This window comes from Chelmon rostratus, chromosome 17, assembly GCF_017976325.1.
Source record: "Chelmon rostratus isolate fCheRos1 chromosome 17, fCheRos1.pri, whole genome shotgun sequence".
Lineage (NCBI taxonomy): Eukaryota > Metazoa > Chordata > Actinopteri > Chaetodontiformes > Chaetodontidae > Chelmon > Chelmon rostratus.
Genome location: NC_055674.1, coordinates 16,052,980 through 16,076,733, shown reverse-complemented (window position 1 = coordinate 16,076,733; position 23,754 = coordinate 16,052,980). Strand labels below are relative to the sequence as shown.

At 42.7% G+C, this 23,754-nt stretch overlaps 1 protein-coding gene across 1 annotated transcript; it reads right to left on the bottom strand.

Moving 5' to 3' along the window:
- Window positions 1–1,235: 1,235 nt before the first annotated feature.
- On the bottom strand, window positions 1,236–23,532 carry cacng3b (calcium channel, voltage-dependent, gamma subunit 3b). The gene is made up of 4 exons (XM_041957454.1): window positions 23,316–23,532; window positions 6,256–6,339; window positions 3,495–3,635; window positions 1,236–1,747 (listed from the first exon to the last, which is right to left on the bottom strand). Exons 1-4 carry the CDS (start codon window positions 23,530–23,532, stop codon window positions 1,236–1,238), a joined length of 954 nt encoding a protein of 317 aa, XP_041813388.1.
- Between the last annotated feature and the right edge of the window lie 222 nt (window positions 23,533–23,754).

Here is a 23,754-nt window from a genome sequence, read left to right as displayed (position 1 = left end):
CCTCCAGAAACCTCACTAGTCTAAACGAGCGACAGCAACGGAAGACGGGACCGAAAAGAGGAAGAGAGGGTGAGAGGAGGTGTGCAGAGGGTGGCAGTGAGGTGAGTTATGGGGCTACACAGAAAAATGTGGAAGGTGACAGGTGACGAGTGAAGGCGGACAAATATTAGATCATCTCTCAAGGTTTCAGGTGAAAAAATGAATCTCTCAGGTGAGAGATGACTCGTGTGGCTGGAAACAGGGGTAATAGGAAGCACCAATGATCTAACGTTACAGTCTAAAAGAGATTCATTAGTTTTGTTGAGTCACACCTTCCCTCCCCCCATTAACGGCTGATCTGTAGTCAGTGTACTTAAAAAAACACTATGCATGTATAACAACTGACCTGGGATCAGAGAGATGGGGGTAAATGTTAGCAGGAACGAGGTCAATTCAGTTTCAGTTCAGTCGGTTATAAAGCAAGCCTTCCCATGATTCAATCAATCATTCAATCAATGTGAAGGAGAATATATACAATATGTGTAGAAAATAATAACGAGTGCCACAAATGTGCTGCCATTAAACGGACAAACTGCGTCTTCACTTCATATTTTGAATCCAGCTGAACTGAAAATGAATCCATCCCGTTCCCGAGGTGTTAACCTCCGCTTTTACATAGCATCGTGATCAGAGAGACAGCTGGAGCTCTAAGGCTGTTCCCTGCACTAATCCAACTCTGCTGCTAAAGGTCAGGAGGACAGAGGTCAAAGGTCAAAGATCACACAGTCTCTCACCTCTTTCCTCTTCTCCTTTAGTTCACATTATTTTCACGTTTTTTGTTTTTTTTTTCGGAGAAGTTGCCCCAAACAGCAAAACCACTGAGGATATGCTTTTAAACTTGGGTCAATCCCGTTTCTTCCACCTTGAAAAAGCCAGAAAGTCAATTTATGACCATAAATTGAATGTGCCTTCCTATGTAAGGAGTTACAGGTCTAACTACAGTGATATGTGGTAAAGTGGAGTTGGGAACAACTTCTCCATCAAAACCAACCCGACTACACAGGCTGAAACTCTCACAGGGCTCAGGATTCACAGTTCAAAGGCTAAAAGTTCACAGTTCACAGTCAAAGTTTATCAAACCCCTTGTCCCACCCCGTAACCCTGTCTGTCCCCTGCTTTTGCTCGCACTCCCCCTATATTTCGCATAATCCTTCTCTTTGATGCTCTGATTGGGCGATATCTGCAGCCAGCACCTCTCAGACGGGCGTGGTCCTGCGGTTGGGGTCCTTGCTGTAGTCTTTAGTGAGCGTGCTGCTCTGGAGGAACTCCCTCTCTGAGTTGAGCAGCCCGCCCATGCCGCCGCCAGGTTTGGTGCCGGCGTTGCCTGCCTCGCGTGGGTTCAGCGTGTACATGGGCATCTCGGAGGCGGCGGGCCCCGTGTAGCCGCCCTTCCCCAGCGGTGAGGCGTCGCGGCTGGGGGCCTCGGAAGAACGCACGCTGGAGCGACGCCGGAAGCGGTAGCGGTAGGACGGGATGCGGCTGAAGGCGGACTTTTTGATGAGCTCGGTGCGGGACTTGGCCCGTAGCTTGCGATGCTTCTCGATGAACATGTGAACGGCCAGCACGCCCACCATTTCCGCCATGATGAAGGAGAGGGCGCCAAAGTAGAAGGACCAGCCGTAGGAGTAGGACTTTTTGCTGTCGCTCTGGCCCGGGTCACCCGAGTTGGCTGAGATATAGACAATAATTCCTATGATGTTACTGAGCCCTGGAAGGGAAGCAAAGACAGAGAAGGCAATAAGAGACGGGAGTGTAAAGAGTGTGAGTGTGACCTACTCATCCAGAAAACAAAGCTAGAACAGCACACAACGTAAAAGCTGTAAGAGACAGAGACTGGTCAGTCAGTGAAAACGAAGCACAAGCAAATATAGAGTCAATGCACAAGAATCAATAAATATATACAGCTATGCTTTGTGGCCATGCTAACAGCTGTGTGCACTTTGGTACTGCGGTGCTAGAGCTAAATGCTAAAATCAGCAAGCTATCATGCTCACAATGACAGTGCTAATGCTCAGTAAGTAAGATGTTCAGCATATTCAACATCTTGTTACCAACTAATGTAATCAGTTTTGCAGGTATCTGGTCATAAACCACAGCAGGGGACAAAAGAAAAAAAAGCTAAGGTTTTTTACAGCTCATCCGGAGGGGGACATGGATGTCTGACTGCTGTTGCAAACTCTAGAGCCATGCTGCTACCGTGGCTGAAAATCAAGATATGATGAAGTGGCAGATTAGTGAGAATAAAAGTGAATGAAAATTTGTGAAAGGAAAAACGCGGAGGGAAATGTGTAGAGAGGAGGAGGAGCGACGGGGCCACAGCCAAATGAAATAAAGCAAATAGCGGTAGGAGAGCATGAGAGAGAGGGAGTGGAGCTTGATGGAAACGTTGGAGAGAGTCATTGCACACAGCTGGGCTCTCTTATTCCATATCATTAGTCCAGAATACAGTGCTCATGCAGTGTGGTGGAACGCACAGAATGGGGACAATTAGCCAGCTGTAATTAACCAGAATCAGCCCCACACTATTGTGGTAAATAATTACCAATTTGGCTCCATGAATTCACTACAAAACCCAATGGGACCCTACACATCCCACTAAACAGCAATTACAACCCTTTGTGTGTGTGTCAGGGACAAGAGCATCAGTGCGTGTGCTTGTGAGAGACTGTGTCAGCATCCACGTGACAGATTATGTGCGTGAGCATGTATGTGTGTTTACACTCCCACACCCTCGCAGTGCATCACAGCGGCATCGTGGTATTCTTGCTGATTGATTAATCAGCTGCTGTGCCCGATTTCCACACTCAGGCTTCTCACACAGGCTCTTCTGTGTGCTTTAGATGCCTGACGGGCTTCTTCGACAAATATTTGAGTGCCGCTCCTCCACGGTAACGCAACCGCACACGCTCGTAGACGCACACGTAATCGCTCTCTCAAATGCAGCGGGCATCCTTGTGTTTAAATGCCTCGAGATCAGACATATTTGGCTGGTGCTGCAGCTAAGATGGCTGCTATGTTGTGTTTAACAGTGTTGTCATGGAGATGAACATCAGTGCACTCACAACAGCTGCTCCTCATGTACTAAGAACAGGGCAATCCTCATTTCCACTACAGCCACATACAAAGACTGTACTCTTCATTGTAAGTAATCAGATTGTGGCAAAATTTGACTCTTTTTCAAACTTTGAGAGACTCCTTTGTGTTTTTTTTAGCCCTTTCAGTTAAAAGCAGAATATTCTGAGCTGTTTTCGGCACCAGAGGCAACAAGAAACACCACAACTGTGTGTCGCATTAGTAAGAATTATAGCGCTGCAGTAAGGTCAGCATGAGTCAAAATGCACCTTTAACGTAGAACAACACCTTCCTGCTGTAAATGTAGGATCGACTGCCCGTTTAACTTCACTCTAAACAGACACACGAACACAAACATACGCACACACACAGCAAAGACTAACCTGCAGAGACAAAGAAGATTCCTGCACTGAGGATGACGTTGTGTCGGCTCCGGTAAAACTCACTGGCGGCCACGCAGAGCCCCCCCAGGAACAGAAGACCCACGCTCATGATGGGGAAGATACTGGAGGCACGCACAGCACCTGTACGCACACACACACACACACACACACACACACACACACACACACACATTACTTTCCATTACTTTTGGGGACATTACATAGACTTGCATTAATTTCCTGGAGACTTACCCTAATGATAACCATAGCTACTACTTGCCTAACCCTAACCCTTACCCTAACCTTAAAATCAGGATGTTGCCTGTGTCATTTTGAGACTTTGCTAAATTCACATGCAAGAATGCTGCCATCCGCTACATTGTGTTTGACAACTTAATTCAATTACCCAAGTCCCATCTTGCAGTAAATCTGCTGGTTTGCTTTCAGGCACCATTCAGGAGGAATACTCATCTCAAAATACAGTAGCAGATGGTTTGCAGTCACATTTACAATATTTGTTGAAAGAAATAAACAAGAGGGAAAACACAGCAACACATTGGGTGAACAGTGATGGTATTGTAGCCTTCACTCCCCCTGTCGACGAGGGCCAAAACTAATTGGACAAATGAACATGAGCTGCTGAGACTGTGTAAAAAAAAGCCAACAGGTTCCCCAACAGGCAGTACTTTAACGTAATGTTTCATTTCAGATCCACTGTGCTGGAGGATGGAAATGAAACGCTGAAAAATGTGTCACTTTAAACACACACGCACATACATGGGCCAGTGTGCTGCTACATGCTTGGCTGAGTCTGAATCCATAACATGTTAAAGCATTCAGAGGCCTTGCTTGTGAGAGAGAGAGAGAGAGAGAGAGAGAGAGAGAGAAAGGAGGGATGGATGCAAGAGGGAAAAGATGGACAAAAACCAAGACAGATGGAGAGCCGCACTGACACATATGCAAGGCAAAAATAATGAATAGCAGAGATGAGGAAAACGAAAGCGAGGCTGCAGTAGGAGTGAAATATTTGTCAGCACCCCATATGTGTCCATGATGTGCTGCCATATTGAAGGATATTTGCAAACAGCTTGTCGCGCAGAACTGAGCTGTGCCGCATTTTTCGATGTTGCGTTACCTCACAGGCGTATCATCGCAAAAAATAATTCAAATCATCCTGTGAGTAACATTTGTGCTCCAGAATGTGAATCTGTTTTCTTTGCACTTCAGTCTTCTTGCTTTCCAAAACATTTCGAGCGTGACTGACATCTGCAGTGGCCAGTGGCGTCGTGCGGCTGAGGGTGTAAGCCCCGCCCCTGTGGCCCACACCCCTGGGCGGTATGAAATGCCGGTCACTAGGTCCCTGCTCCCCATTGGCTGGCCAGCTCTGAGGCCTGCGATCTAATTGGCTGCCTCTGGGGATGTTGCGCTGTGTTCAGTGGAGCAATGAGAAAGAAGCACAGGCTGGATCCATTTTCCCTGTTTTTGTTGTTGTTGCTGTTTTCTCGCTCCGTCCATCTTTACTCTGTGTTTACTGTGGGAGAGAGAACAGACAGAGCCCCCTCCTCTCTGTTTTCCATTAAACCATCCTCTATCTATATCTGTGGCTGCATCCTGGTTTACCTCTGTCCTATTACTCTCTCTGGAAATAACAAGGTGCTCCCTCCTCTCGCCTTCGTCATTTTCTCATCCTGCCAATGTTTTTCTTCGCATTTTTCTCATGTGTTTGCTGATAAAAACCCTGCCATCTGTTTACATCTCTTGTTCTCTCCATTATACGCTCTCTGTTCATCTATCTCCTCCTGCTTGTATTTTGTGGCTTCTATTCATGCCTCCCAGCCAGTGTTAGGTGAGATAGGTCTATCACATGTTCAGCTATTTCCTAACTGTATTCGTTTGTGTGGTTACACTAATCTTGCACTTTTCCTTTAATAACACTCAGAGAAACTAGCTGCACTCTGCAGTACAAGAAAAATTCAGTTTCTTCATCTCCAAGGCGTCTGCGTGCATGACAAAATGATGAGGATGCTAACACTTTCTTCTAGCTGTGATATCAGCCAGCAAAATCAGCGGCCTCTGGTGAGCGATGAGCAGCCTGCTGTTGAAATCAAGGCCCCATTGTTTCCGACATGACTTGGAAATTTCAGTGGTAAATCTGCCCCCGTTATCATTGTAAACTGCTGGAAGCTTGACAGATAAGGGGGACAGAAGATAGAGATGGTCCATTCAAGTAACTCTGGTCACAAGTTTTATTATTTCATATTGGAATGGGTTATAAATATGGGATATTTTTATTATTTCTGATATTCTGTGTTCACATGGATCTCTTTGAGATACATGTTATACTGTCAGTTTTTGCACTCTTTCTCTTTATCTCAGATTTTCTCACCATCAAGGTTGGGACCTTATGGGGTCACTCGATAGGAAAAGTCAGACTCTGCTGTACTCTAGTGGTTGCAGAACAGCGGATGGAACAAACAAGATACTGTCATTTTAGTGATTCTTGGTAGTGATGCTTAAAATCTAAAACCTAAAAACAGAACTGGGTTTATCCCAAAGCATGAATGGGTCCAACACATTTCATTGCGACCCTGACCTCATGGTGACACCAGATGAAAGCTTGTTACAGGAACAGGGTCACAGGAACTTAGGAACCTAAAAACGCAGTCGGTGGCCAGTAAAAGCTGAGGCTGGTTGTGAGTATCACAGTGTCTGTATGTACGTGTGTGCACACTCCTCAGGCTTGTGTTTGTGTCAGACTCACGGAGGAGGTATTCAGCAGCATCTGCTTCATAATCGGCGTCCTCTGGGAAGTGATCAATCTTCTTACACACACCTCTGAATGTTCCTGCAGAGGAGAAACATGTTTCAGTTCAGATCTTTATTGTTCCACAAGAGAAAATTAAATAGTACAAACATGCACGCACACATGCACACACACCTTTCTAGCGATCATGCTAATTTGGAGTATTATAAATGATGCAGAGAGGTGAAGTCTTCAAATTTGATACATTGGGTTTATGTTTTTAGCATGGACAAAGAGCTAATTTTAGAGTTGCACTTGTCACTAAATTAAAAAAAGCATCAGTCAAATACATGAAATGCAAAATTGCTCTGATGTAATGATAGTAGCAGCCACTAGCCCTGCTAGCCGGCTATCAGGTAACAGCATCTAAACAGCTACATCAATGTGTGGTTACAGTTAGCTAAAATGAATCAGTCAGTTATGTTTTTGATTAAACTATTAATCATTTAGTCATGAAAATGTCCATTGTAATAGTAAGAAAACAGGGGTATTGGAGCTGGATTGTTGGTTTTAAGTATTTTTTGTCAGTCAATAATCAGTCAATTTCTTTACTGTGTGAGTGTACAGCATCAAATCACATTTTCAGGGGAGTGAACGTCCGTAATCATGTACGTGAATATACATCAAAAGCAGGAGAACCAGCAGAGGAGACAGAGAAAGAGACACACACAGAAAGAGATGACAGATGATGCAGGACAGAGCTGTAGCCTTCAGGGTATATGCGGGAAACACCAATGAAAAGCCTTATCACACCCAGCACACACACACACACACACACACACACACACGGACACACACACAATTACCCCTCTGAATACAAAAACACACACAAGATACAGACATCAACCAAGCTCATTAAACTGATACATGAACACTATCAATCACGCATGTAAGTAAAAGCCTTTATATCAGTGTCAGTTGGTATGCATATGTGTGTGTGTGTGTGTGTGTTTGCACGCGCGTTTGTTTGTGTGTTTGTAATGTATTGACTAGGATGCAGTCTCCTACAAGCGTGCCATGTGTCGGGCAGAGAGTGACTCATCCTCCTTAGTCCACACACACACACACACACGCACACACACACACACAGTATCCCTTATGCGTGTGTGTGTGGAAGTGTGTTCGTGTGTGTGTGTGTGTGTGTGTGTGTGTGTGTGTGTGTGTGGGAGTGTACACTGCATGTGGCTTAATTCCCACCCATCATTCAGTCCCATTCACACATGGTCAACACCACAGGGGATATGAGAGAGAGAGAGATTGGGGGGGGGGTTGACTGAGGAGGGATGACGGGGAAGAGGAGAGAAAGGCAGATGAAGGAGGATGAAGAGAGAGGAAGTGGCGGTTGAAAGAGGTTTGGTGGTAAAACGACACGGTAGAATTAGAGAGAAATGGGAGGATAGAGGCTGCCGATGAACAACGAACGCCTCAACCTAATTGCTTATTTGCATATGAAGAGGTTCTTTCCAGCACCCACACTCAGAAAATCATTCATAAATTGATTCATCCAGCTCATGCAGCCAGGGATAGTGACTAACCTCTGAGTGAGATTCTCACTGACTCGTTTATCGAGTGTTTGATATCTATATTTAATAAAATAATAATCTGTAACATTTTCATATGACTCAAAGTCTGTTTGGCTACATTCTTTCATTCAACAACACACACACACGCATATGAGACAGTGTCATCCTTACACACCCTCTTCACGCTGTAATCCTCATCTTTTCATTCTTTCATTCATGGGTTTCTGCTTTTTGGGTTGAAAATGCTCCCACACATGTCTGCACTCCCTTCCCATCCTCTGTCCTATACAGTGGTGATCCATCCCGTGTGAGCTGCAGTTTTTCTGAGAAACTGACAGAGGAAAACTACACTCGAAAAAAATGAACCGGACTCTACTCTGAGAATTGATTAATTGTTTCGAGTAACATTTTTCTGGTACTGTCTGTCAAATCTGAATTAATTAATCGTCTATGACCGCAAACCGTTTGTTTGGCAAAACAAGACAACAAGACATTGAAGTTCTGAGAACTTGTGAAGGCATTTTTCACAATTCTCTGACATGTTATGGGCCACACGAATAATAAATCAATCAAGAAGATAATCAGCAATTTAATCTATAATGAGAATAATCATGAGCTGCAGCCTTAAACCACATATGTAGAATCACCAATTGAGGATTATCAAATAATAAACCTGGCGTTATTCTATATTTTGCTATTTAATGTCAGTGTTAACTTGAATGACCTATGAAAAGACCAAAACCAACAATGCATCCGCTCCTGAAGAGTGAGAGTAAGTAAATTTTTAAAGAGGCTGTGCACTTTCATATTTTTAAAAGTAATTTCCCCAAAGTACTTTCAAAAATGAGTAAATAGTGCTTTTATTGGGACTATTTACGGCCGAGGATTAATACACATTGTTGCACTAGTGAGTATTTATGGCAACAGAATGGTAATTGTGGACTAACTACAGTGCCCATGTTCATTGTAATAGAAAAATATGTCAGCCAGTGCAACATTGTGGCTCACTGATGTGTTTTAAATAGTCTTTTAGCAACTATATAGCTCTATGGTGCAGAGGAATAAGACGCATATCAGGCTTTAGCTACAGACAACACTTGTTAGTAGATCAATTCACTGTGGGTTCCAGCTTTTTCATGGGATTTGTTGATAATAAAAAACACAGAGTGCTGTTTTCTTTATTGTTTAATGTGGTCTGGCTTGAGTGGAGTCACATAAAGTAATTGTAGCCTTAGTTGCCTTAGTTGTTCCTGTTGGATGCATGAAAGTGTAAAGCATCATTAGTCAGCGCTCAGCCTCGTGTCTGTCGGCCTGCAAATGTATTATACCTCCTGCCTTTAAATGTATCGAACCGTCCTGATGTATAGAGCACCAAACGGCCTCATGCAATGAAATGCCAGTGAAGCGATGCACATGCACGTGCGCACACACACAAACACGCCCACCCCCCCTCCCCCACACACACACACACACACACACACACACACACACACACACACACACACACACACACACACACAGGGAGAGTCATTAAGACCGTTGTGTTGGACCTCTAGGTCAACATGTTCATCATGATAATGTGTGAGTAACAAACAGCGCACAGGGAATCTTTAAAACAATAAGAGACACACACACACACACACGCAAACACACACACACACACGCATGAGCACAGAGGATGGTGTGAAGGAAACAGAGAGAGAGGCTGCTTCTATTTGTCTCTCAGTGGGATGACATCACACTACTACTTTCTAGAGAGATGGTCTGCTAAAAATAACCATAAACACTTGTGTGCGCACACACACACACACACCCACACACCCACACAGGCAGAGTCATTAAGACCGTTGTGTTGGACCTCCAGGTCAGCATGTTCTTCATGATAATGTGTGAGTAACAAACAGTGCACAGGGAATCTTTAAAACAATAAGACACGAACACACTCACATGTAAAAAGGAGGGTATATGGAGATATGTAGCCTGAAATACTGTAACTACCTTACAGCACACTGAACTGGCTCTATTTAAAGCTTGAAAATGAAAACTTGCAGACATCTGAAGAATCTGACACTTACATACAAGGCAACAGTTAGTAAGTTGCACCACTAAGGACACCAATACTGATACTATAATTAAAATATTTTTACATTATTCACCAACTTTGCTGAAATTTGGTTGGAAGTTAGAAGAAACTGGTTTATCATTTTTGGTACAGATTCAGGATTTTTTTAAGGACTTCTTGACATTGTCTAAAAATTATTAAAATAGAAAAAAAAAAAACGATTGTACTGTCCAGCTTTGGCTGAGTTATGCACTTTCTAGTCACTTTAGATTTTAAACATTTTTTATACTACTATACTAAATCCTGCTCAGTTTCGCATGTGGGCTTGAGTGTCCCAGCATGGACCGGGTTAGAAGTAACGATACAGCACAGACAGTTTATCATGCAAGAAAACAAACAAAATAATCCTCATTAAATGGAAAAATACAACCGTACACCTTCTGAATTCAAGCCTCTCTCTCTCTCACCAACTTAACTGCCTTGTTAACTCATCATAAAACAAAATCTCCAACTCTGCTTTGGTTAAAATAAACCCTTAGTTCACAGAGTTCGATATAAAAACATCCTGTCTCTCCACGCTGGTTTCCCTGCCGCCTCTCTGTGCTACTGTCCTCACTGAAAAGAGCCTGTCAGTGTGCAGCAGCTCTCACTCATTCTTCAGAGGCAGTTAAATTTAATTAGCAAAATGAAACAACCAAAAAACCCCCCAAAAACTCGCCAATGACCCCGTGTGGGCACACGTGTCACGCGCAGCATATCCTCAGCCCACACTGAGGTTTTGGAGAGCTACCTCCAAATGCTGTATCACTGAGTGAGTCAGTAGCTGTCACATAGGCTTATGTCAAGTGTCACAACCAGTCTATGATCTCATCAAAGAGAAACCAGTGTAACACACACACACACACACACACACACACACACACAGGACCAAACGATGTATATGAGCAACAATTAATGAATATGCATCATGCAGATTGGCCTGAAAAGGTGCTTACATTTTGTATTATGATTAAAAAAGCTGTCAACAAACCCAGGTTAGAGCAGACTGTAGGATTGATTTATCTTTTGTCCTTTCCTGTGTAGTTTTTGTCTTACTTTCAACCTTCTGTCTTTGACATCAACGTCTCCATTTTCCTTGCCTATGTGGCTTTCACCTTCTCAATCTGATGTCCTTTCTCCCCCTCTCTCTCTCCCTCTCTCTCTCTCCCTCTCCCTCTCTGTCTCCATGTGTCCCAGGCAGGGTGTTGTGTGAATGAATGTTAATTCAGATTGATTATGCTGTAAACCTCTACTTCAATGATATTAGCCCTCCAGTTTGCGATGGCTTATTTGAATATCACTAAGCTTTTTGGCTCAGGACAAGCCTCCAGGATAGACAGAGGAAGGCAGAGGTAGAGAAAATCCACCTAAAACCTTTCAGAAAAGGTGAACTAATTATTTTAATGTCAGTGTATGTCTTTCACTCAATGTCATGGCATTGCACAAAAGCTTCAGCAAAACAATATGAAATGACATTTATTAAATGGGATGATGAAGCAGCAGCCTCACTCAATATAAAACAAATGCTAATACCTAATCTGCATCATAACACTTTTATGAGTAATGGAGAATGGCGAGGATGTGGCTTATGCAGCAAAATCCATTGCAAGGCACTCAAGCAGATGGTAAAAATAAAGAGCCATCAATACATACAGGCTTAACACATTTTCTGTAATAATAAAGCTATTACATAATTAAAATCCCCCCCCCATATTTCTTCTGAAAGAAAATCTGTGATCCCATTTGAGAGGTTAACAGATCCCTAACAAAACCAATAAAGTGGACCCACACAGGTTCGTCTCATTCCCAGTGCTGGGAATATACGCATTACTGTAATTCCATTACTTCTGGCAATAACTATAAATGCAACTAATTACTTTTAAAAATAATAAATGACACAATTAAAATTACTAAAATCTGAATGGGCTCATAACTTGTTACTTTTGTCTTATGTGAAAATATTGGTCAGCTGCAGAGGATAGCAGATAGATGCTGCCTGCAGTCTTACCAAGACTATACATGCGTATCTGACAGGTAGGAATACTAGTTGTTGCTGCCTGCTAACTCCTAACACTCCAGTGATAATGGGTACGATGATAGATTAACTGTGCTGCAGCAACACTAGAATAACACAGCTAGGTGTGCATTAATAAAAGAATTGAAGCAGATATTTAAAGGTAATGCAAAACTTACTTTGCCTAGTAACTAATTGCTTCTTTATGCAGTAATTGGCAATAATTTGGCAGTAATTTAATTACTTTTGAGAGATGTAACTAGTGACTGTAACTAAGTATTAGCTTTCAACAACTTGCAAAACACTGCTCATTCCAGATGAGAAAGTAGAAAGCTAATCAATAATTAATTGTCATTTTATGGCATTAAGAGTCCTTCAAGTCTTGAAGTTTTGCTCGAAAAACATACACATTCAAATTTCTCTGTGAGGTCTTACTGATGAGAGTCTTCTAAAGAACACCCCTTATTGAAATGCAGCACAAGTACATTTTGACAAGCCGTCAAGAGCAGAGGTTATTTCAACGATTAAGGCCCTCTCCCCAGGACTTCACCAAAGAACCATATCACTCATACTGACGGACTAGCACTGTTCCTAATGGCCACTTTCAGTATTAAATGTGCACAGTAAAATTCTGGGGACATTATGTCGGCAGCCGTTAGGATATAGTCCTTCCCAATATTATTTTGCCTGATCACATGGAGTTCATAAAATAATAGGACCACTTGTTCAGTGTGTTTAAAATGTTTAGGTTTGATTGTACACTGGATTAAGATTTTAACATAACTCCGACGTTACATTTCCAGTGTGGAACTGGACAAGGTTATCTGTTCATTATTACATGCTATTGCGATCAAGCGCAGTAGCCATAGATATCCATAGTGACCTGCACATGGAAGGAATAACGAGGTGGTACTAAAGATAAGGTTTTACAGTATGTAGATGATATCCTTCTTTATATATAAGAAGCTATGTCCTCTCTGCTGCTACTACTACTACTTTAAAGCTTAGATTCATTCATAAGGTGAACTTATTAAAAAAAACAAACTGAATCTGAACTAAACTGAAATCATATTTTCTACAATCTAAAAATGACGTCACAGTATTTTTAAATGCATTGTTGATTGTTGATTGTTAAAAGGTTGAAAAAAGGTTTTTGGAGTGATATCAGAAATGGTCTTTAGGTCTCAGCTGGCTGGAGGGCATGTTGTATTTGAGTTTGATTGACAGCAGCTGACAGCAGAGAGTTGGTGGTGCATCATAGCGAACAAGAGAGTGGACAAACTGAAGATGTAGCTTGCATGTCATCGGCAGACAGCATGCCGTTAGTGACACTAAAGAGTAAGAAACACCACCAGCATTTAACCGAACCACAGAGACATTTACAGGAATGCTTACATGCTGTTTAATGTTCCGCAGCTTAGAAGCTAATTAGTTAATTTAGTTGCAAACTGACATTAGCAGTGCACTTTTCCACAGTGAATGTTTGTTTGGTCAGTCGTTGAACAAGCTAAGGTACAGGACAAGATGTGTTCTTGGTGATAATTGGCCATTCATACTCAAATTAATGCTATACTCTGAGTAGCCACCATGAAACTAATTTGTTTGTCAAAGTGATTTACAGAACATACATGTATGCTGTTGCAGACAAAAAAATCCTGGTCTGCACACAATAGGATACATTTCTGTAGAATGGCTTGACTTCGATCTACAGCAATTTTCTGTTGTGTTTGTGTCAATTCTACACTCTGATTACGCTGTCACACATGCAAATGCTTATGTTCACGAGCAATCAAATGCATACTAAGACAGCCAAAACACACACAAACTGTTTTCACACTAGGGGTGGCAGTATACTGCTTTCGTCACCGTCACTGGTGTCACATTTTGCCACCACATGAATTTTGCAATACGGTCATGATAGAAGTTTCCACATATTATAAATAATGCTCTTTAATGTGGCTGTGACAACATGCAGGTAGAGGGCTACACACGTACTCATAGAACTGGAGTTACATCTAGTAAATGCTGTTTTCTGCTCTATAACTCCACCTCTGTAACACAAAGATGTGAAAGGTAACCTTAAAAGCAATGCACCCCAATTTCGCTGCTGTTGGCTGCAAGAACCAACACAAAAGTCTTCATCTACACCAGGCATGTCCAAACTATTCCATAAAGGGCCGTGTGGCTGCAGGTTTTCGTTCCAACCAAGGAGGAGCACACCAGCTTAATTAGCTGAGCTCAGTCTTCAGCTGATAACTCAGTGATCCCTTGATGTTGATTGGCTGGCCTGGTGTGCTCCTCCTTGGTTGGAACGAAAACCTGCAGCCACACGGCCCTTTATGGAATAGTTTGGACATGCCTGATCTACACCCACCATCCGAGGAAGTGAAGACGAAGTCAATGAATTGATGTCCCCACAACAACAACATCAACTGAAAATTTGAAAACTGCTTTGAGGGCCCATATAAAGCAGGATCTTCTTTAAAACTGAAGCTTGAGGATGGATCGATACCAACTTCAAACTCAGAACCTGTAAGATTGCCATTTTATGTTGGTGTTTCAGTTTGCTGGTTAGATTGTTGAATTTGGTGGGAGCACATTATGCGGCTAATGTGGCTAACAGCATCTATTGTAGAGCTGGAGCAAAGTTGAAGTATTTAATAATTACATGACAGTCAAGAGAAACTGTGTGAATGTTGAGCATCATTTGACATAACTAACCAGAGTGGTAGGTTGGATGTGGAAAACTGTTTACTCACCATAAAAAACAAACAAACAAGTAAAAAATGCTGTGATATAAATTTTTAAGTTATATCGACCACCCTTATTTGACACACATACACACAAACACACACACACACACAAAGTGGAAGCATCTATCAGGAGACATCTGCCTCACAAAGGTCAACGTGGCCTGAGGGCAGCTGCAACCACAGCCGCAGCAAGGCATTATGGGACACAGCGAATGGGGATGGGAGCCCAGTGCGTGCATTGCCTGCCTGTGAGTGTCTAAGAGTGTTTTTTCTGAGTCATGAGGTTTAGATTTACCTACTGGGGGCAGTATGCTGCTGCTGTCACTTATGTTTAAACACATGCGCATATGAACATGGACATATACATGTGCACTCCCTCTTGTGGGCTATCATTTCTGAGGGGTAAAATCATGACCAGAGATGGAGCTCCTCGACCAGGTATGTGCATGTCACGGTCCCAAATAAAGACCACAGTAAAGAGAGAAGAATATGTACTTTTACTACTACTACTACTAATTGCTTCTCATGTTTGAATACAGGCATCACAGAACATGTGCGGTATGTGAGGAAGACCTTTGTTTGAACGTCAAAAAGCCAGACTTGAATAGACAGACGCAGCCAGCAATGTTACAGCATCCATGTCTGAAAGGGTTCTTGAGATAGACACACAGCTGAGCACACACACAAACACACACACACTGAAATTATGTATGAAAACAGTAGTACAGCAAATCCAAGGGCTAAAAGACGAGAGGTAGAGGCGAAACACTTTCCATTTCACTGACTCCTGACTAACTGCTGGCTGTTCTTATAGTGTGGAGCTACAAGCTCACTTATATTATTTAGCTTTACCTCACATCTTACTTTCGGTTTCTCCATACCTCCTCTCCTCAGCCTCTCTTTGGCTCTCTGCCATCTTTAACTTTCGCTGGTCAGCCTGCACTGTCTGCTGTGCTGCTTCCATCGACGCGTTCAATTATCGTCATCATAACATCAATATAATCAAGCAACATCAAAGGCAGACAACTCTGAACAGTTAACATACTGTGTGATTTCAAATTAAACCTAAATATCTGCCTGCTGTATCAGTCTAGGTCTACTTGTGAAATTACATGGAAGCAATGTGGTATGCATACTAAACACTGGAAATATTCCACTAGAAGAAAAAAATAGTGCCTCAAAACAAGGTTAAAAAGGAGACCAACACAAACAACACTGTGTGTCCAGATGCCCCCACGATTGTGACGAGCTGGTCATGAGGTGCCAGCTGTTTGTCCTTGATCTGACTCTGTCCCACACACACACACACACACACACACACACACACACACACACACACACATATACACACACACACCCACACACACAGTTACAGGTCAAACACAGAAGCACCATAAATCACTGTAAATTATGCTTTAATAACAAGGACAACTGAAGTAACAATAACCAACAAAGAGAGCTTAGATCCAGGTTAGCAAAATCTATTCAGACATCAAATCAACATGCACAGTACACGGTACATTTATGACAGGTAGGGGAAAAAAACCAGGTGATGTCTTGAGGCAAATGTGTCAAAGCTGCAATATTTGACTGACATGCGAGCAAGCTTATCCCGCTCACAGGTTTACCTTCAGTGTAAGGGCATTGTGTCTTTGGCATGCAAAACCTGAACATTTAATTTGCATTACAGTAAATTATGAGCAATATGTGCAAGAAGACAAATGCATTTTATGTTCCAGAAAATGCTATTTTCATACTACTCAATAAACTCTTTTTGTTACTAGTTTCTGTGATATTGTAACTAGCCGACTCAGTTTATGTCAGGATTATACTTTTTTGGTATCAAAAGCAACATAACCTTAATTATTACAGAAACATGGCTATCTGTAACAACGATGCCTATCTCAACCTTTTCCAAGGATTTTAGCTTTTCCAGAATGCAACTGTGGTTGAAACACAGCAGGGACACCAAATGCATTCCCAGCAACAAGTTCTCCATAATACATGACAAAACAGGTGATTTGTCACTGCCCTCTTTAATGACCCCAATCTGACGCCTCTTACAAAACGATACATATGATCCTTTTCTTGCAACAGCTACTGGATTATGGTCGGGGAATGAACATGGTTTGGACTAGACTAGACTAAGAGTCCACAACCATGCTAGACGTTCTGTGAGGCTGTAGTTAGGCACAGCAGTGCTTTGATCTAAATGCTATCCTCAGCATGCGAACATGTTGTTTAGCAGGTAATGTTCACCATGCTAAATACCTTATTTTAGTTTGCGTGGTAATATTTGCTAATTAGCACTAAACAAAAAGTCAAGTCTCAGCTAAGGCTGATTTGGTAATTAACTGAAGAATCTGACAAACTGAAATTTTGAAAAGAATGATCATGAGAGATGGAGCTCCTTGAGGTCATTAAATTAATCTTAAAACCTGCACACATAAAACCCAGGTATGTGCACGTGGTTTGAGCGCACAGAACAGTGCAGAACAAGCAGAAGACTATCCTTGCCAGAATAGACAGTGACCTCCTGTCCTCGTCTCTCATTGGACTCATAATAACAATAATAGCAAAGGATTTAAGTAAATAATGCCTGCAAGCTTGAGGAAAGTAATGATGGCTGTGCAATGACCCTCGTCAGAGCTTTGAATAGTCGTGGGTTATTGTCACTGAAGCTTTGAAGTCCCAAAAACAGTATTCGAGACAGTCCTACAATCCATAATCCAGTGTTTGAGATATTTCAGTCTGGTCCAAAGTGGTAGACTGACCAACAAACAGTCTGTCTGGTCATGGCTAAAAGCTACACCGTCATGGTCACGGTTAAAGGAAACTGACGTCTTCTGTTGGTAGGTATCAGATGCAAACAGCAGTCTACCTTGCTAAAACCACACTCCACAACCCGAACTCCTCCTCACAAGGTTTTCTGGTGGTATAACAATGTCACGCTACTTTCTCCAGATCTGCACGAATGAAAGATAAACACAGGTCATTTTAGGCGTCTGATCAATTGACCAGCACTGCAGTTGTTGTGGCGAGGACGGCCTCGTTCCCAGGGGAGCCGTCCCTAATCAGCGGATGTGCAGCCCAAAAGCTTCATGCGAGTGGCCTGTCTCAACCCAGCCGCATGCACACACAAACACATGCAGTCAGAATATAAAGCGTTTTGTCAACTAGAAAACAGAGGAGACGAAGAGGAGGGAGTGAGCAAGAGCGAGGAAAGGAAGTTGAAAAGCAGAGCAAATTGGACTGCTTGTTTCCTCAGAGCGCCTCTGACAGCTCAGTGTGGGTGACTGTGCCTCTTCCTCTCTCCTCTCTCTCTTACTGTTCCTACCTCTCTCGCTCTCTCTGATTACCTCTTTCCAGGCGAAGGAGAGAGAAGACGGGAAAAGAGGGAGAGGAAGAGGCTAGTTTCCACGGTGATGGCTGATGAAAGAGAACGAGACAGGTTCTGCTTGGTTGCACACCTCTCCTCTTTCTCCCTCTCCTTTCCCCCCGTCCCTCAGTCTGCTCTTTCTCAAGCGCCCATCTTCTCGTTCTCTCTCTCTCTCATTCTCCAAAACATTCCTCTGTTCCTGCTTCAAATCTTCTCATCACCCCTCCTTTACTCTACCTCTTTTTCGCTACTCTCATTACCAAAACACCCATTCATCGCTTTCCAATCTCCCCCTCATCCTCTCTCATCTCTTCTCACTTTTGTACATGTTTCTCGCACCCAGCCACACTACACTGCCGAAAGTGTGCGGACATCTCGCCGCAAGGCAATGGACATTAACATGCTGCTACAAAAGCATCTTCCGGGAAAGTTGTCCAGGAGATTTTGAAGCTGGATTCAGGAATGTGCTCCCATTCAGCCACGAGAGCATTAGTGAAGTCAGGCACTGATGTAGGGCGATATGGCAGCTCATCCCAAAAGTGTTTGATGTGGTTCTTTCAGACCAAACTTAGAAAAGCATTTCTTCATGGATAGGGCTTTGTGCAAGACAGCTTTGCGGTACTGAAACAGCAATGGGCCAATCCAAGACTATTGTTTAAAATATTATTCTACGTTATTAAGATTCCCTCTAACTGGAAAGGAGAGATTTACCCAAAGCACAAAAAACAGCACACACAGGTATGAAGAAAATGATGTCCACATACTTTTGGCCTGTTTTCATCCTGTTCTTCCAAAAATGTTGCACATGGCCTTTCCCTCCTCCTATTCCCTCCCCCACCTCCCCCTTTCTTCATTCTCCCCTTCCTGTTACAGCCACCTGGGTGATCATTTCTCTGTTTAAAACCCTGTTCCTTCTCTCTATTACCAGGTGATCATTTAGATCCCCGGCGTGGTCAAACACTCCCCAGAGATTCACCTGAAACAGAGGCCATGCACAGCTCATCCATCACTCTCCACCCGCCACCCCTCTCCACCCCTCTCCCCTGCTTCATTCATGCACATTCTGGTCTCTCTTCATTCAAGTCTCCATCCTCTACCTCCCTCCCCTTCCTTCTCTCCTCATTTCCTGGCTTTCTCGTGCTCATTTATCACAGCAGGAACTTAACACCTCACTACACCTGCACAGACACACAACAACACATTCACTGCACGCCAGAAATCCCAACCTGATCACACACAAACTGTCGGTGGGTAGAGGAACCACAAAGATGCTATCATGAATAAAAGGCACATTAAAGCTCACTACGCTTAGAGTAGCATGGACTCTATTTACACCTGGTTTTAACAACTGATCTATATCTAGAGGAAAACATTATAAATGCCTATAAAACATGTGGAGACGTTTACTTTGAAGGGAACACAACGTTATATACTCGTCCTGTGCTTTCGTTGTATATGCATTTTAAATATAAAATATAAAAAAATAAATGTTGGTGGGAAGCTTGTTGTTGTTTTTTTACTGTGTGTGTGGCACTTAGGCTGCCTTTACTTCCTCTTTTGGCTCCAGTCTTTTCTCTGGGCAGGTATGCATGCATTTTCTTTCCTCTATTAGTTTCAGTGTTTTTGTGATGGCAACTTCATTGATATTTTTTACATTTAGGAACTAAAGCTTTATTTATTTCCATGCATAAGCCCATGTTGGCTAGAAACATAAATATCTACCTGTATCTATTTGCCGTATCAGTCTTATTCTACTGGAAATTCCATGCAAACAATGGCAAGTGTGGGTCATTCAGCGACAATATTCACTGCTTTTCCACAGTTTTCCGCAGGTATGTGGCTTGGTATGTATAGATATGGTTTGCTGCAATCTGCAAACTGTACTGATTGCATTCATATATGGCTGAGATCCTATCACCTGACCTATTTTAATGCATTTATCTTTATCCAGATGATACATATTACATATTACATGTTACACATTAAGGTGTAAATATGGTCTAAAGTTGTGAGTGTGTACAAAAAGCATTACACCACAAAAAAACAAACAAACATACTACACTTTAATCCCCTTAAGCTCATCCATATTTATATTTTCTTTGATGAAATAGGATGCTTCTTAAAGGCTTTCCTTCCTCTCGCCCCATATTGTCTGTGAAAGAAACTGTGCCACTGTAAAATGTGCTGCATGCTATATGCTGCGCAGTACATATGCATGACTGCTCTATACATTTACTGTAAGAACACTGCATACATGATGTTTTCCTACCCCCCTCTCCCGCTCTCTCTCTCATTCACTCACTCTCTGATGTCAGCCAGAGTACAAGCTACATGTACATGTACATGTACAGTCAGAGACATCCATTTCCTGTCAGTTTATGAGGCGTTTATGAATTATAAAACCATGACAACCAGGGACCAGGAATGAGGGAAGGGGGGATAAGATGGACAGAATGAGAGAAGAGACAAGAGAACTTATTCATTTTAGTTGTGCTGTGGTTTATGTGTATGTGCACGAATGAGCGCATGTGTGTCTGCATGCTTTTCTGTTTGATGCATGTGAGCCTATGTGTGTGTGTGTGTGTGTGTGTGTGTGTGTACGTGCGCACGCACTGACATTGTGCTGACATTGTGTTAACTTGGCGTATTGCTCCCGCAGCTGTGCTTATTTGGTGACTTGAGAATATCCCAGAATTTGTCTATTTATTCATTCAATTACAAGTGTGTGTGTATGTGTGTGTATGTAAATGAGAGTGCGTGTTCAATAAAGCCTTATACCTGCGCCATCTGGCCCTGTAATAGCCTTCTTCGCCCCCCAGAATGAGATGGTTATGTCTGGCTGCATCACAAACACACTCACACACACACACACACACACGCACACACACACGAAAGACACATGCATGCCCCTACCTGAGGCAATGTATCTTTTTAATGATAATTGAAACCAAAGTTTACTTGCCCCTATGCAGAGAATTTTCAGAGGATCAAAGTCAAATCATTTGAAGTGAATTATGTGTGAAGTCATAACGAAGCATCCGATAGCAAAAAATCTACATTTGCTACAACTTTAGGCAACTCACCCTCAATTTTAAGGAAATAATCAGACTTTTGTTTGGCGTCTTAAAGTGAGGTAGATGGGAGGATTGATACCAGTTTCATCTCTGTGTGTAGCAAGATTGGACCAAGTCATTATTAGCCTAGCTTAGCACAAAGAATAGAGGCAAGAGGAAACAGCTTGCAGATTAGGAAAAACACACCCTCAAACAGCTTCAAAGTCAACCAGGAAGCTAGCCACCAAAACACCTAAGAATCATCTGGGCTGAGCTCTTAAGTCTTTGTACTCTTACAGTAAAAAGACTGCCAGGTTTCAATAAATAACTGCTACAAAGTCTTGTTTAGAGCCATTGAATTATTTTTTTTTTTTGTAGGATTTGGCTGGAACTCCATGTTGCAGACAAGGGATTTAATGATTGTGTGATTTCTGACACAAAAAGCTACATTTTAAAATGGTGTGATGGCATCTCTGCTTCATTCGAGATTCCACAGGGAAGACTACAGGGAGGGTGGAAAGAGAAGGAGGATGACATGCAGCCAAGGTCAAAGCCCAGGCTCGAATCTATGATCCACGCACACACACACACACAAACACACACACACACACATGTTGCAAATTCAAACTTCCCAAGGTGACACACCTCAGTATCAGTGCTTTCATTCACTTTGTTATATGCTGTTATAAAGTATGTCTAACTGCTTACCTGCTTACCAGTTGAAGTAAACTAAAATAAGACCACTTCACCTCTTTAAATCTATCTAATCTATCTAATCTAATTTATATCACTGCCCACCCCCCCTCCTAGATCTAGGTTTGGATTTTCAAGTTCACCGGATAGACGAGAGAGCTGGTAAATGAACCGTAGAGGTGGTAAAACATAAAAAGCCTGAAACCCAGGTCATCTGCCCCATTAAATCATGCTTTCCCAGCAATAGACACACATCTGTTGTCTGTAGCTTTATATACACAGTCTGTTGCTGGAAAAAGCATAATTTACAGTCATCCTGGATTTCTTTTTAAAGTTATATTATCTCAGATGATAAATTCAATTTAACTTAATTCATTAAATGATGCAAAATAAGGACATATACCAAACAACAAGTGCCAAAGTGATGTGCAAATTAAAATGTTCGAGGTTATGCTACTGAACTCATTACAGATATTACATTTTTGTACTTCTGATTAATAACTATGAAGTTGGCACCAATGTTGCACTCTCACAGGTGAAGCTACACCATTACTTCTGACTGGCTGATCTGACTGTGGGACTTCAAGAATGGCACTGATGCAGCAGGAACAAGCAACAATCGGCACACCTGTGTGATGAACGTGGAAGTGCCTGAAGATGCAATCCTTGTTATGGCTCCAGAAAAAAACAGCCATTAGTCAAGAATCAATAGAAATAACCCAACTTCTCTCCAGTAAAACAAAGTCACACATTACTGTCAGTGCGCATGTCTGGTTTCTTACAATGACATTTATGACTGATGCACAAGTCCACAGGTCTCTTTCCACTGTAGTGGTTGCCAAGCGCACACCTGATCCCAGCACCAACCTGCCCAAATTACTATTTTCTGGCTCCTAACAACAAGACAACAAGATGGCTTCAAAAGAACAAAATCCTAACAGTGCTGTGTGCAATAGTCCCGGCAACAGTGTGCAGATCCAGGTACTTGTTAGTGGTGCAGCTGACTGCCTAATAACACTGCCAGCTGTCGGTATTTGTGCCTGTTAGTGCCTGTTTTTGTACCTTCAGCTATGCAGTGTGATGACAACAAGAGCAGAATCATCATAGGCATGATCAGTACATATTCTGCTTTATTATGTTGCAGAGGAAAGGATGCGAAGGTGAACTCTGGAAAGGACAGCTTCTTAAGAACTGAGTTTCAGGGATTATAGGATGCTGTCACACTCACACAGGCAAACACACACACACACACACACACACAAACTGGGTACACCAATGCTCCTCTGGTGTTAAATAGACAGAGGCAGACAGTTGGAGACAGGGACAGAGAGAGACTTACACACACTAGGAAAAGACAGACAGAGAAAAACAGACAGCTACATCACAGAGACAGTGAGAGACATGTTCGTGCGCGCGCACACACGCTCACATAGAAACATAAGCGGAGAGACGCTATAAGAGAGACAGAGACAGAAAGCCAGTCAGTCAGACTGATCACGTACCTTCCAGACAGCAGGTTCGCCAGAGGCCGGAGTGCGTCATCACCTCCTCGTTCTTGCGGCTCGTGTCGTTGTCGCCGCTGCTCTTCACGCGGCAGACCCCGCGCGAGTACAGCCAGTAGTCGGTACCGACGGCGATGGTCATGAGGCTGAAGGCGGCGAACGCGCCCACCGTCGTCACGAGCATCTGGACGCCGCGGTCACACATCAGCATCTTCATATAGGCGGCTCCTGTTTGTCTTAATCTTTTTTCCTCTCTCTCTCTCTCTCCTCTCTTTTAAGATTCAGCCTTTTATTTCCTTTATATCCCGCGAGACTTGCGGAGTCAGAGTGAGGGGCCAGGCACTCAAAAAAATGAGTAAAAAATAGAGATGTGGGCAAAATGTGGGGATTTTATAGGCGTGGAGAGAGAAATGAAGTACTTGGCTGCCTTGTCCGTTGA

Coding starts and splice junctions, on each gene's coding strand:
- cacng3b (XM_041957454.1), bottom strand. CDS start 23,532: ATGAAGATGCTGATGTGTGACCGCGGCGTCCAGATGCTCGTGACGACG. Junction 3,636..6,255: donor TGCTGCTGAATACCTCCTCC/GTGAGTCTGACA, acceptor GTGTGCGTACAG/GTGCTGTGCGTGCCTCCAGT. Junction 1,748..3,494: donor AATCTTCTTTGTCTCTGCAG/GTTAGTCTTTGC, acceptor CTTCCCTTCCAG/GGCTCAGTAACATCATAGGA.